The following is a 12794-nucleotide window of genomic DNA, read 5'->3' as shown; positions in this document are numbered from 1 at the left end:
ATCAGTACAGGATAAGTAATGTATGTACACAGTGACTGCACCAGCAGAATAGTGAGTGCAGCTCTGGAGTATAATACAGTATGTAACTCAGGATCAGTACAGGATGAGTAATATATGTACACAGTGACTGCACCAGCAGAATAGTGAGTGCTGCTCTGGAGTATAATACAGGATGTAACTCAGGATCAGTACAGGATCAGTAATGTATGTACACAGTGACTGCACCAGCAGAATAGTGAGTGCAGCTCTGGAGTATAATACAGGATGTAACTCAGGATCAGTACAGGATAAGTAATATATGTACACAGTGACTGCAGCAGCAGAATAGTGAGTGCAGCTCTGGAGTATAATACAGGATGTAACTCAGGATCAGTACAGGATAAGTAATGTATGTACACAGTGACTGCACCAGCAGAATAGTGAGTGCAGCTCTGGAGTATAATACAGTATGTAACTGAGGATCAGTACAGGATAAGTAATGTATGTACACAGTGACTGCACCAGCAGAATAGTGAGTGCAGCTCTGGAGTATAATACAGGCTGTAACTCAGGATCAGTACAGGGTAAGTAATGTATGTACACAGTGACGGCACCAGCAGAATAGTGAGTGTAGCTCTGGAGTATAATACAGGATGTAACTCAGGATCAGTACAGGATAAGTAATGTATGTACACAGTGACTCCACCAGCAGAATAGTGAGTGCAGCTCTGGAGTATAATACAGGATGTAACTCAGGATCAGTACAGGATAAGTAATGTATGTACACAGTGACTGCCCCAGCAGAATAGTGAGCGCAGCTCTGGAGTATAATACAGGATGTAACTCAGGATCAGTACAGGATAAGTAATGTATGTACACAGTGACTGCACCAGCAGAATAGTGAGTGCAGCTCTGGAGTATAATACAGGATGTAACTCAGGATCAGTGCAGGATAAGTAATGTATGTACACAGTGACTGCACCAGCAGAATAGTGAGTGTAGCTCTGGAGTATAATACAGGATGTAACTCAGGATCAGTACAGGATAAGTAATGTATGTACACAGTGACTGCACCAGCAGAATAGTGAGTGCAGCTCTGGAGTATAATACAGGATGTAACTTAGGATCAGTACAGGATAAGTAATGTATGTACACAGTGACTGCACCAGCAGAATAGTGAGTGCAGCTCTGGAGTATAATACAGGATGTAACTCAGGATCAGTACAGAATAAGTAATGTATGTACACAGTGACTGCACCAGCAGAATAGTGAGTGCAGCTCTGAGGTATAATACAGGATGTAACTCAGGATCAGTACAGGATAAGTAATGTATGTACACAGTGACTGCACCAGCAGAATAGTGAGTGCAGCTCTGGAGTATAATACAGGATGTAACTCAGGATCAGCACAGGATAAGTAATGTATGTACACAGTGACTGCACCAGCAGAATAGTGAGTGCAGCTCTGGAGTATAATACAGGATATAACTGAGGATCAGTACAGGATAAGTAATGTATGTACACAGTGACTGCACCAGCAGAATAGTGAGTGCAGCTCTGAGGTATAATACAGGATGTAACTCAGGATCAGTACAGGATAAGTAATGTATGCACACAGTGACTGCACCAGCAGAATAGTGAGTGCAGCTCTGGAGTACAATACAGGATGTAACTCAGGATCAGTACAGGATAAGTAATGTATGTACACAGTGACAGCACCAGCAGAATAGTGAGTGCAGCTCTGGAGTATAATACAGGGTGTGACTCAGGATCAGTACAGGATAAGTAATGTATGTACACAGTGACTGCACCAGCAGAATAGTGAGTGCAGCTCTGGAGTACAATACAGGATGTAACTCAGGATCAGTACAGGATAAGTAATGTATGTACACAGTGACTGCACCAGCAGAATAGTGAGTGCAGCTCTGGAGTATAATACAGGGTGTGACTCAGGATCAGTACAGGATAAGTAATGTATGTACACAGTGATTCCACCAGCAGAATAGTGAGTGCAGCTCTGGAGTATAATACAGGATGTAACTCAGGATCAGTACAGGATAAGTAATGTATGTACACAGTGACTGCACCAGCAGAATAGTGAGTGCAGCTCTGGAGTACAATACAGGATGTAACTCAGGATCAGTACAGGATAAGTAATGTATGTACACAGTGACTGCACCAGCAGAATAGTGAGTGCAGCTCTGGAGTATAATACAGGGTGTGACTCAGGATCAGTACAGGATAAGTAATGTATGTACACAGTGACTGCACCAGCAGAATAGTGAGTGCAGCTCTGGAGTACAATACAGGATGTAACTCAGGATCAGTACAGGATAAGTAATGTATGTACACAGTGACTGCACCAGCAGAATAGTGAGTGCAGCTCTGGAGTATAATACAGGGTGTGACTCAGGATCAGTACAGGATAAGTAATGTATGTACACAGTGATTCTACCAGCAGAATAGTGAGTGCAGCTCTGGAGTATAATACAGGATGTAACTCAGGATCAGTACAGGATAAGTAATGTATGTACACAGTGACTGCACCAGCAGAATAGTGAGTGCAGCTCTGGAGTATAATACAGGATGTAACTCAGGATCAGTACAGGATAAGTAATGTATGTACACAGTGACTGCACCAGCAGAATAGTGAGTGCAGCTCTGGAGTATAATACAGGATGTAACTCAGGATCAGTACAGGATAAGTAATGTATGTACACAGTGACTGCACCAGCAGAATAGTGAGTGCAGCTCTGGAGTATAATACAGGATGTAACTCAGGATCAGTACAGGATAAGTAATGTATGTACACAGTGACTGCACCAGCAGAATAGTGAGTGCTGCTCTGGAGTATAATACAGGTTGTAAGGTCTTTTTGGTAGTTCTAACCTATGGTATATCTTGTCACAAACGATATTCCCCTAAATGGGCAATTTATATAAAAGACAACTGCTGTAGCTCCATCAAGAGTATGTAACATTATTTACAGACAGCTGAGCACATTGAATACACAGACAGTATGGTGTGTGAGGTTATTATCCCATGCAAATTGGCAGCTGATCACACAACAAATGACTTTATCAGGTGAGCACATCGTATATGCTAAACCAAAAATCTTCATTTGCCGATTGTATCTGTATATGAACTATTATGTGGTCTGCAAAGGGGAACCTGTTTGGTAACGTTAATAGGGGAATTTATCATAGATTAGTGTTTTATACCTATGATATCCCCTGCGCTGCCGGAGTATGCGCCTAGGCGCAACTATTTAGATAAAGTATATCTCTCCAAGTATTTCAGGATACCACACTTACCAGTTATTTCAAAGGCATCTCTTAGTAAAAGGCTAAACTCATTTGCTGCATCTTTACTGAGTGGCCGTTCAAAACTGAAACCAAGTAAGAAAACATAAAGGATTATAATAGTAACCCTGACATTTCAAAAGATTTTTTTTTTTTAAATACAAATTTTTGTCAAATTAAGTTTCATGTTTCTAGGTGGTATACACACTCGGGAAACTAAGGCCAAATGTAACTCATTCAATACTGTATAACATATATTCTTGTGCATCAAGGCAGTATTATAGTAGTTATATCCTTGTACATAGGAGCAGTATTATAGTAGTTATATTCTTGTACATAGGAGCAGTATTATAGTAGTTATATCCTTGTACATAGGAGCAGTATTATAGTAGTTATATTCTTGTACATAGGAGCAGTATTATAGTAGTTATATTCTTGTACATAGGAGCAGTATTATAGTAGTTATATTCTTGTACACAGAAGCAGTATTATAGTAGTTATATTCTTGTACATAGGAGCAGTATTATAGTAGTTATATTCCTGTACATAGGAGCAGTATTATAGTAGTTATATTCTTGTACATAGGAGCAGTATTATAGTAGTTATATTCTTGTACATTGGGGCAGTAATATAGTAGTTATATTCTTGTACATAGGAGCAGTGTTATAGTAGTTATATTCTTGTACATAGGGGCAGTATTATAGTAGTTATATACTTGTACATAGGAGCAGTATTATAGTAGTTATATTCTTGTACATTGGGGCAGTAATATAGTAGTTATATTCTTGTACATAGGGGGCAGTGTTACAGTAGTTATATTCTTGTACATAGGAGCAGTATTATAGTAGTTATATTCTTGTACATAGGAGCAGTATTATAGTAGTTATATTCCTGTACATAAGAGCAGTATTATAGTAGTTATATTCCTGTACATAGGAGCAGTATTATAGTAGTTATATTCCTGTACATAGGAGCAGTATTATAGTAGTAATATTCCTGTACATAGGAGCAGTATTATAGTAGTTATATTCTTGTACATAGGAGGCAGTATTATAGTAGTTATATTCTTGTACATAGGAGCAGTATTATAGTAGTTATATTCTTGTACATAGGAGCAGTATTATAGTAGTTATATTCTTGTACATAGGAGGCAGTATTATAGTAGTTATATTCTTGTACATAGGAGCAGTATTATTGTAGTTATATTCTTGTACATAGGAGCAGTATTATAGTAGTTATAGTCTTGTACATAGGAGCAGTATTATAGTAGTTATATTCTTGTACATAGGAGGCAGTATTATAGTAGTTATATTCTTGTACATAGGAGGCAGTATTATAGTAGTTATATTCCTGTACATAGGAGCAGTATTATAGTAGTTATATTCTTGTACATAGGAGCAGTATTATAGTAGTTATATTCCTGTACATAGGAGCAGTATTATAGTAGTTATATTCTTGTACATAGGAGCAGTATTATAGTAGTTATATTCTTGTACATAGGGGCAGTATTATAGTAGTTATATTCCTGTACATAGGAGGCAGTATTATAGTAGTTATATTCCTGTACATAGGAGCAGTATTATAGTAGTTATATTCTTGTACATAGGAGCAGTATTATAGTAGTTATATTCTTAACCAAATCTCTTTTTATTGGTCATATCATGTGCAAACAGAAATGTACTGATACAAGATCCCTTTTACGTCAATACACATACAGGGAGATTCAAAACCAGCAGAAGTAAAATACATCTTTTCAGGCACATTCAGCAATCTGCTCAAAGCAGAGATGAACAAAGACATCCTCAAAAAGTGAGCACATGGACCATAATCCAAATATCACAATAGATATAAGTCAAAAGAAACGAAAATGAAAAGGACTGGAAGACAAACAAGAGGAAAGAGGGGGAGGGGAAGGGGGGGGGGGGGGGATGCTCTATCCGGCATGATATTTAAAGTTTTCCCAAGGGCTCCATGTTTTCAGAAATTTCGCACGGGTATGTGACTCCCAATGGGCCAGCTCCTCAAACCTGTATAACTGATCTATTTTTCCCATCCACCTCATAATAGTAGGAGGCTCGGTTTGTCGCCATAGAAGGGGGATTAAAAGCTTGGCCGCTGTAATAAGTATAGTAGGTAAATCTGATTTAGCTGGGGTGAGCGACGTGTTTGGGCACCAGAGTAAGATCAACTTGTGATCCAGAACAATGGAGGTAGAGCAAATCTTGTTCAGTTCGTTTTCTATCTGTCTCCAATAGGGGCGAATATTGGGGCAACTCCACCATATGTGCGAGAGAGAGCCGATGCCCGCTCCACACCTCCAGCAGACCTCAGGAATCTCCGGATTAAGTCTATGAAGGAACTCAGGTGTTTTATACCAGCGGGTTAGCAACTTATATGAGTTCTCCTGGATTTTAATGCAACGGCTAAAGCCGTGTGAGTGGGTCAATATAAAAGCTTTCTCTGGGTCAGACAGTGTAAGGGATAATTCTTTTTCCCAGGAGCCTATGAAGTGGGGTTCAGAATACGCAGAAGACAGCAATTCTTTATACAGTGGCGGAAATAATTATTTGACCCCTCACTGATTTTGTAAGTTTGTCCAATGACAAAGAAATGAAAAGTCTCAGAACAGTATCATTTCAATGGTAGGTTTATTGTAACAGTGGCAGATAGCACATCAAAAGGAAAATCGAAAAAATAACTTTAAATAAAAGATAGCAACTGATTTGCATTTCATTGAGTGAAATAAGTATTTGAACCCCTACCAACCATTAAGAGTTCTGGCTCCCACAGAATGGTTAGACACTTCTACTCAATTAGTCACCCTCATTAAGGACACCTGTCTTAACTAGTCACCTGTATAAAAGACACCTGTCCACAGAATCAATCAATCAAGCAGACTCCAAACTCTCCAACATGGGAAAGACCAAAGAGCTGTCCAAGGATGTCAGAGACAAAATTGTAGACCTGCACAAGGCTGGAATGGGCTACAAAACCATTAGCAAGAAGCTGGGAGAGAAGGTGACAACTGTTGGTGCGATTGTTCGAAAATGGAAGGAGCACAAAATGACCATCAATCGACCTCGCTCTGGGGCTCCACGCAAGATCTCACCTCGTGGGGTGTCAATGGTTCTGAGAAAGGTGAAAAAGCATCCTAGAACTACACGGGAGGAGTTAGTTAATGACCTCAAATTAGCAGGGACCACAGTCACCAAGAAAACCATTGGAAACACATTACACCGCAATGGATTAAAATCCTGCAGGGCTCGCAAGGTCCCCCTGCTCAGGAAGGCACATGTGCAGGCCCGTCTGAAGTTTGCCAATGAACACCTGAATGATTCAGAGAGTGACTGGGAGAAGGTGCTGTGGTCTGATGAGACCAAAATAGAGCTCTTTGGCATTAACTCAACTCGCTGTGTTTGGAGGAAGAAAAATGCTGCCTATGACCCCCAAAACACCGTCCCCACCGTCAAGCATGGGGGTGGAAACATTTTGCTTTGGGGGTGTTTTTCTGCTAAGGGCACAGGACAACTTATTCGCATAAACGGGAAAATGGACGGAGCCATGTATCGTGAAATCCTGAGCGACAACCTCCTTCCCTCTGCCAGGAAACTGAAAATGGGTCGTGGATGGGTGTTCCAGCACGACAATGACCCAAAACATACAGCAAAGGCAACAAAGGAGTGGCTCAAGAAGAAGCACATTAAGGTCATGGAGTGGCCTAGTCAGTCTCCGGACCTTAATCCAATCGAAAACCTATGGAGGGAGCTCAAGCTCAGAGTTGCACAGAGACAGCCTCGAAACCTTAGGGATTTAGAGATGATCTGCAAAGAGGAGTGGACCAACATTCCTCCTAAAATGTGCGCAAACTTGGTCATCAATTACAAGAAACGTTTGACCTCTGTGCTTGCAAACAAGGGTTTTTCCACCAAGTATTAAGTCTTTTTTTGTTAGAGGGTTCAAATACTTATTTCACTCAATGAAATGCAAATCAGTTGCTATCTTTTATTTAAAGTTATTTTTTCGATTTTCCTTTTGATGTGCTATCTGCCACTGTTACAATAAACCTACCATTGAAATGATACTGTTCTGAGACTTTTCATTTCTTTGTCATTGGACAAACTTACAAAATCAGTGAGGGGTCAAATAATTATTTCCTCCACTGTACATCACTGAGAAGGGTCTGCTGGAGGGTCGAGCGGACCTCAGCCTCTGCTCCAGCCAAGTGGGTGAAGTAAGGTGAGAGGTCTGCAGCTTCAAAAGCTTAATATCTCTCTTAAAGCTATGGAGATGAAGAAACGCTATTGATTTAACCCTAGGCAATCCAAGTATCCCCTCCCAATCCAGCCCTCCCCCTACGGACACCACCTCCTGTAAAGTGTGATTTCTGAGCAAAGCCCATACTCCCGTAGCATTCAATACCGTAGGATTGATAAAGGACTGCAGGAGATGTAGCGGAAGGTCAGGGCTGGGGAAGTTAAGCGTCTTGGAGCCATACAACATAGACCAGGTGAGTAGCACCCCTCTCCACAATAATGGCAATTTAGAGGCTGTAGGGGGACACGAACGAACACCCCACAGTATTAACCTTTCCCGGTCTGTAAGTAAAGCTCGTTCCAAGCGTGAGCAAATGTTTCCAGAATGATCTGAAAGGAGGCCCAGACCTCTGCACATAAGATTTGCTTTGTAGTACCCATGAACATCAGGCAGCCCAAATCCCCCAAACCTCTTCTCCCTAGTCAGAATGGTATAGGCTATTCTAGGGGACCGACCTCTCCAAAGAAAGAGGGACACCGTCCGGCGGACTTCTATAAAGTAGGACTGCGGAATCCATATAGGTAATGTCTGAATAAGGTACAAAAACCTGGGAATTATATAAGTTTTTAAGTAATTTTTTCTTCCTATCCAGGATATAAATGGCATGTTTAAGGATTGTAACTGCGTCCTGACAGACTTCAGTAAATGCAGGTAATTAGACGGGAACAGCTCTTTGGGATCCGCTGTCACACGAACGCCAAGAAATGGTATTTCTTTCGGGGCCCACTTGAAGGGGGTGGAGTTTTTCAGATGTTGTACCACATTAGCAGGGCAGGAAATATTAAGGGCCATGGATTTGGAGTAATTAATCTTAAAATTGGAAACAAAGCCAAACTCTTCAAAAATAGCAAGTAATTCGGGGAAAGACGTCTTAGGGTTTGAGGTCATCACCAGGAGATCGTCCGCAAAGGCAGCAGTCAGGTGTCTCTGAGATCCTATGGTAATTCCCTCAATCCCAGATGATTGGCGAATTCTACTCAACAGTGTCTCCATCACCATTACAAATAGTGCTGGAGAAAGTGGGCATCCTTGACGCGTGCCATTTGTGATGCCAAATGATGGGGAAAGGGTTCCATTGACTTTGACCCTGGCAGAGGGGGCCAAATATAGTGAGAACACAGCAGAAATAAATTGTTCTGGTATTCCAAATTTGGACATTGTTTTGGACATGAAGGGCCAGCTCACCCTATCGAAAGCTTTTTCTGCATCAGTGCTCAGCAATGCTACCGGTACCGCCTTAGCTCTCGCCCAAGACATCAAATGCAATAGACGAATGGTGTTCTCTGTGCCCCGTCTGCCAGGGACAAAGCCAACTTGCTCTCCATAGATTATATCTGGGAGTATCTGTTGAAGACGTTGGGCCAATATTTTCGCCCACCACTTGACATCCACATTCAATAATGAGATGGGCCTGTAACTGCCGCATTCAAGGGGATCTTTATTCTCTTTAGGGAGAATGGTCACATGGGCCATCAGGGATTGCGAGGGCAAAGAACCACCCTGTAGTAGATAGTTGCATAGAGAGTTAAAGTAGGGGAGCAGTGTGTCTTTAAAGGTCTTATAGTATGCAATGTTTAGGCCATCGGGGCCGGGGCTTTTTCCAGATGGGATAGAAGATAATACTTTCAATATCTCTTCATCTGTGATCGGGGAGGTGAGTTGGGAGACCTGAGAGGGGTTCAGTGATGGGAGATTAATCGAGCTAAGGAAAGCATCTGATGCCTTGGCAATCATATCAGGAGTTGCCTGGTTCGGGGGGGGTAAATTATATAAACCGGAATAAAAGGCGCAAAAAGCCTTCGCTATCTCAGGTGTGGTTTTACGTTTGATACCCGCTGCGTCATTGATGGCAGGAATAAAGGAGTCTGCCTGTTGCTTCTTACTGAGCGCTGTCATTAGTTTATTTCCTTTGTCACCATGAGCGTAGGCTTTAAACTTCGCTCTAAACAGCAATTTGGCAGAGGTGACATTTAAAAGATTCTTTAAATCATTCCTGGCTTCATATAATTCAGCAGCTACTTGGGAGGCCTGGGACTGCTTGTGCGAAAGCTCAAGGGCCGAGATTCGGGACACTAACCGGTTCTGGGCCTGGGAACGCTTCTTCCTGATATGAGAGCCGAGTGCAATCAGCTCCCCCCTAATCACAGCTTTGTGCGTCTCCCAAATAATGGGGATAGCTGGGGCAGATGGGCCGGATGCATTTATCTTAAAAAACTCTGCCAGTAAAGCTGACAATTTGGAAACACTATCAGGGTCCTGAATAAGTGTGTCATTCAGTCGCCATGTCCAGTCTTTCTTTGGGAGGTCGGTCAGAGATAAGGTCATGGAGACTGGTGCATGATCAGACAATACAATGTTCCCAATTTTAGCACCAGAGACAAGTGAGGCATTAACTGATGAGAGAAAAAGGTAGTCAATCCTATGGTACGATGTTTTGGCATGAGAATAAAAGGAATAATCCCTTCCGGAGGGATTCAATGTGCGCCACACATCCATTACTCCCAGTCTCCTCAAAGAGATCTTGAGACGCCTCAAGAGTCTGTGCGTAATGGATGACCTGCCTGCAGATGAGTCTAGAGACGGTTCCAGGGCCACATTAAAATCCCCCCCTAAAATAAGCATTCCCTCTTTAAAGGAGCTCAACTGCTTAAGGGTCTGAACGAGCCATGGGACCTGACCCCTATTAGGGGCATAAACATTCGCCAGGGTAACAGAGGTGCCAGCAATCAGGCCCTTGAGGAACAAAAACCGCCCCTCAGGATCCATGGAATTCGCAGCGACCTGGAACGGAAGACTCTTGTGCACTGCAATGCTGACCCCCCTGCTAGCCGACGAATGGGTGCTGTGAAACCACTGGGAGAATTTTGCAGTAGACAATTTCGGGACCTTCCCAGTTTTAAAATGTGTTTCCTGCAAGTAAGCTATAGAAGTTTTATCTTTTTGCAAAAGCGACAATACCTGAGATCTCTTACATGGCTCGTTCAGACCCCGAGCGTTCAGTGAGGATACGACAAAGGTAGTCATGACAACCTAGTATAAAGTGGAAGAAGAGCATATGCCACCTGAGAAACACATAGTGCAATTACACAATAAAACGTGACAGAGCATGGAAGGAGGACAAAAGGAAAAAAGACAGACGGACAGACAGGGGAAGACAACAAACGGGTAATAAAGCAAATTAAAGACAAATAAACAAACATTTGAACCAAGCAATCAAGCTCGCATTGTGGAAGTCCCATGAAACATCTGATGCTGGCTAGACCCTTTCTCATTGCGACAGTAAGCCGGGATCTAACATCAGAGGGGGGCTTCCATGGGACAACTGAAAGCCGCTGAGAGGCTGTCAGGAGGGGGGTGAACCTCATGTGATGAGGAGCTGGTGAAACCCCATAACTGGACTAATTGGGGTAGAACAAAACATAGCCATAAAAAACCGTCCGAACCAGGACATGGCTACACGGATTCAAGTGGACGGTAGGCCACACAGTCAGCTGTGATCTTCAGCCATTGAACTAGGCCACTATGAACCACAGAGCAGGATAGCGTCCATAACTCAGAACAAACTTCTCCATTCGGAAACGATCACAGGATCTGGAGACAAGGGCATACAGCCCGGTATCATGCTGCACAGCTGCATCTGCTGTACAAGGGGAGAAGGAGAGCCTTATGCGGATAGCAGGAGGCTAAGACTTGCAGCTCAGGTGACTTGGCGGCTTTTCTTGCTTCTCTCCGCTTTCCCTGGGGAGACTTCTGACCAGGTCTCAACGCTTGGGGGGGCAGGTAAGGGATCCCCCTGGTCTGCGGGCATCCACGACGGGACATCAATAGGCGTCAGGCCCAGCGGACCCCAGATGGTCTTCAGATCCGCCGGTGTGCGGACCGTGAGCTGCCTGCCATTCTTCAAAATGGCTAGGCCAAATGGATATAGCCACCGGAACTGTGTAGCAGATGCCTTTAAGGCCTCTAGTAGTGGCTTGAGTATGCGCCGCTTTGCCAGCGTGGTGGGCGCTAGGTCTTGGAAGAACAATATGGCGGAATCTGCATACCTCAGGTCTTCAGCTTCTCTGCCGGATCGAAGTATGTCTGCTGTATCCACATAACTCAGCAGACCGCAGATCACATCGCGCGATGGGTCCGATGGCTTCGGCTTTGGCCGCAGTGCGCGGTGAATGCGCTCCACCACGACCGTGGCAGCCCGGTCCGGGCCTAGTAGCTGGGCGAAAATTTCAGACGCCACCTTGCGAAGGGCCTCGTGCGCAATGGATTCCGGCAGGCCTCTGATTCTCAGGTTCCGGCGTCTGCTCCGGTTCTCCTGGTCCTCTATCCGGAGTAAGGCTTCATTAAGCATATCCCGGTGCGCCTGTAGAGCCTGGCAGGTCTTTCCTTCATGCAGAAGGATCGCTTCTTGTGAAGTTTCCAGCGCCATCACTCTGTGGCCTAGGCCCCGGAGGTCTTCCTTAATATCCTCTAGATCCCTCTTCAGGGGAGCCAGAGCCGCATCCAGAAGCTCTTTAAGAACTTCCTTAGATAAGTTTGAGCACCTCCGCGGCAGTCTGCATACCGATGCCTCCGATGCGCTTCCCGCTTCAGACGGGTCTTCAGCGTCTGATGGCTGCGGCGCGCGCGGCGCCATTTTGGAGCTCTCGGTGGGACGCAGTTTCGCCTGCTTTGTGAGGTACTGCTCCATATCAGGCTGCTTCGAACGGGCGGGTGTTAGCTCCAGACGTTCCCTGGATCGGTCTTTGCCTAATTTCCCCATTAGTGTGCGTTTTTAAAGCAGATAAAGGGGTTTAATCACCAGCAGAAGTGAGGAGCTCAGGAAGCTGCTGCCATTCAGCTTCAAGGTCAAGCTCCGCCCCCCATAGTAGTTATATTCTTGTACATAGGAGTAGTATTATAGTAGATATATTCTTGTACATAGGAGCAGTATTATAGTAGTTATATTCTTGTACATAGGAGCAGTATTATAGTAGTTATATTCTTGTACATATGAGGCAGTATTATAGTAGTTATATTCTTGTACATAGGAGCAGTATTATAGTAGTTATATTCTTGTACATAGGAGCAGTATTATAGTAGTTATATTCTTGTATATAGGAGCAGTATTATAGTAGTTATATTCCTGTACATAGGAGGCAGTATTATAGCAGTTATATTCTTGTACATAGGAGCAGTATTATAGTAGTTATATTCCTGTACA

General features: G+C 43.4%; 1 protein-coding gene across 3 annotated transcripts in view; it reads right to left on the bottom strand.

Annotated features, from left to right (window-relative positions):
• Positions 1 to 12794, bottom strand: part of LOC122945211 — a 33515-nt gene that overhangs the window by 6290 nt on the left and 14431 nt on the right. For all 3 annotated transcript variants that reach the window (XM_044304164.1, XM_044304165.1, XM_044304166.1), the window contains exon 4: positions 3293 to 3366. In XM_044304164.1, coding sequence (XP_044160099.1) covers positions 3293 to 3366 — 74 coding nt within the window. The remainder of the gene's footprint in view (positions 1 to 3292; positions 3367 to 12794) is intronic.

Source organism: Bufo gargarizans, chromosome 8, assembly GCF_014858855.1.
Source record: "Bufo gargarizans isolate SCDJY-AF-19 chromosome 8, ASM1485885v1, whole genome shotgun sequence".
NCBI lineage: Eukaryota > Metazoa > Chordata > Amphibia > Anura > Bufonidae > Bufo > Bufo gargarizans.
This window is presented reverse-complemented; position numbering and strand designations above follow the sequence as displayed.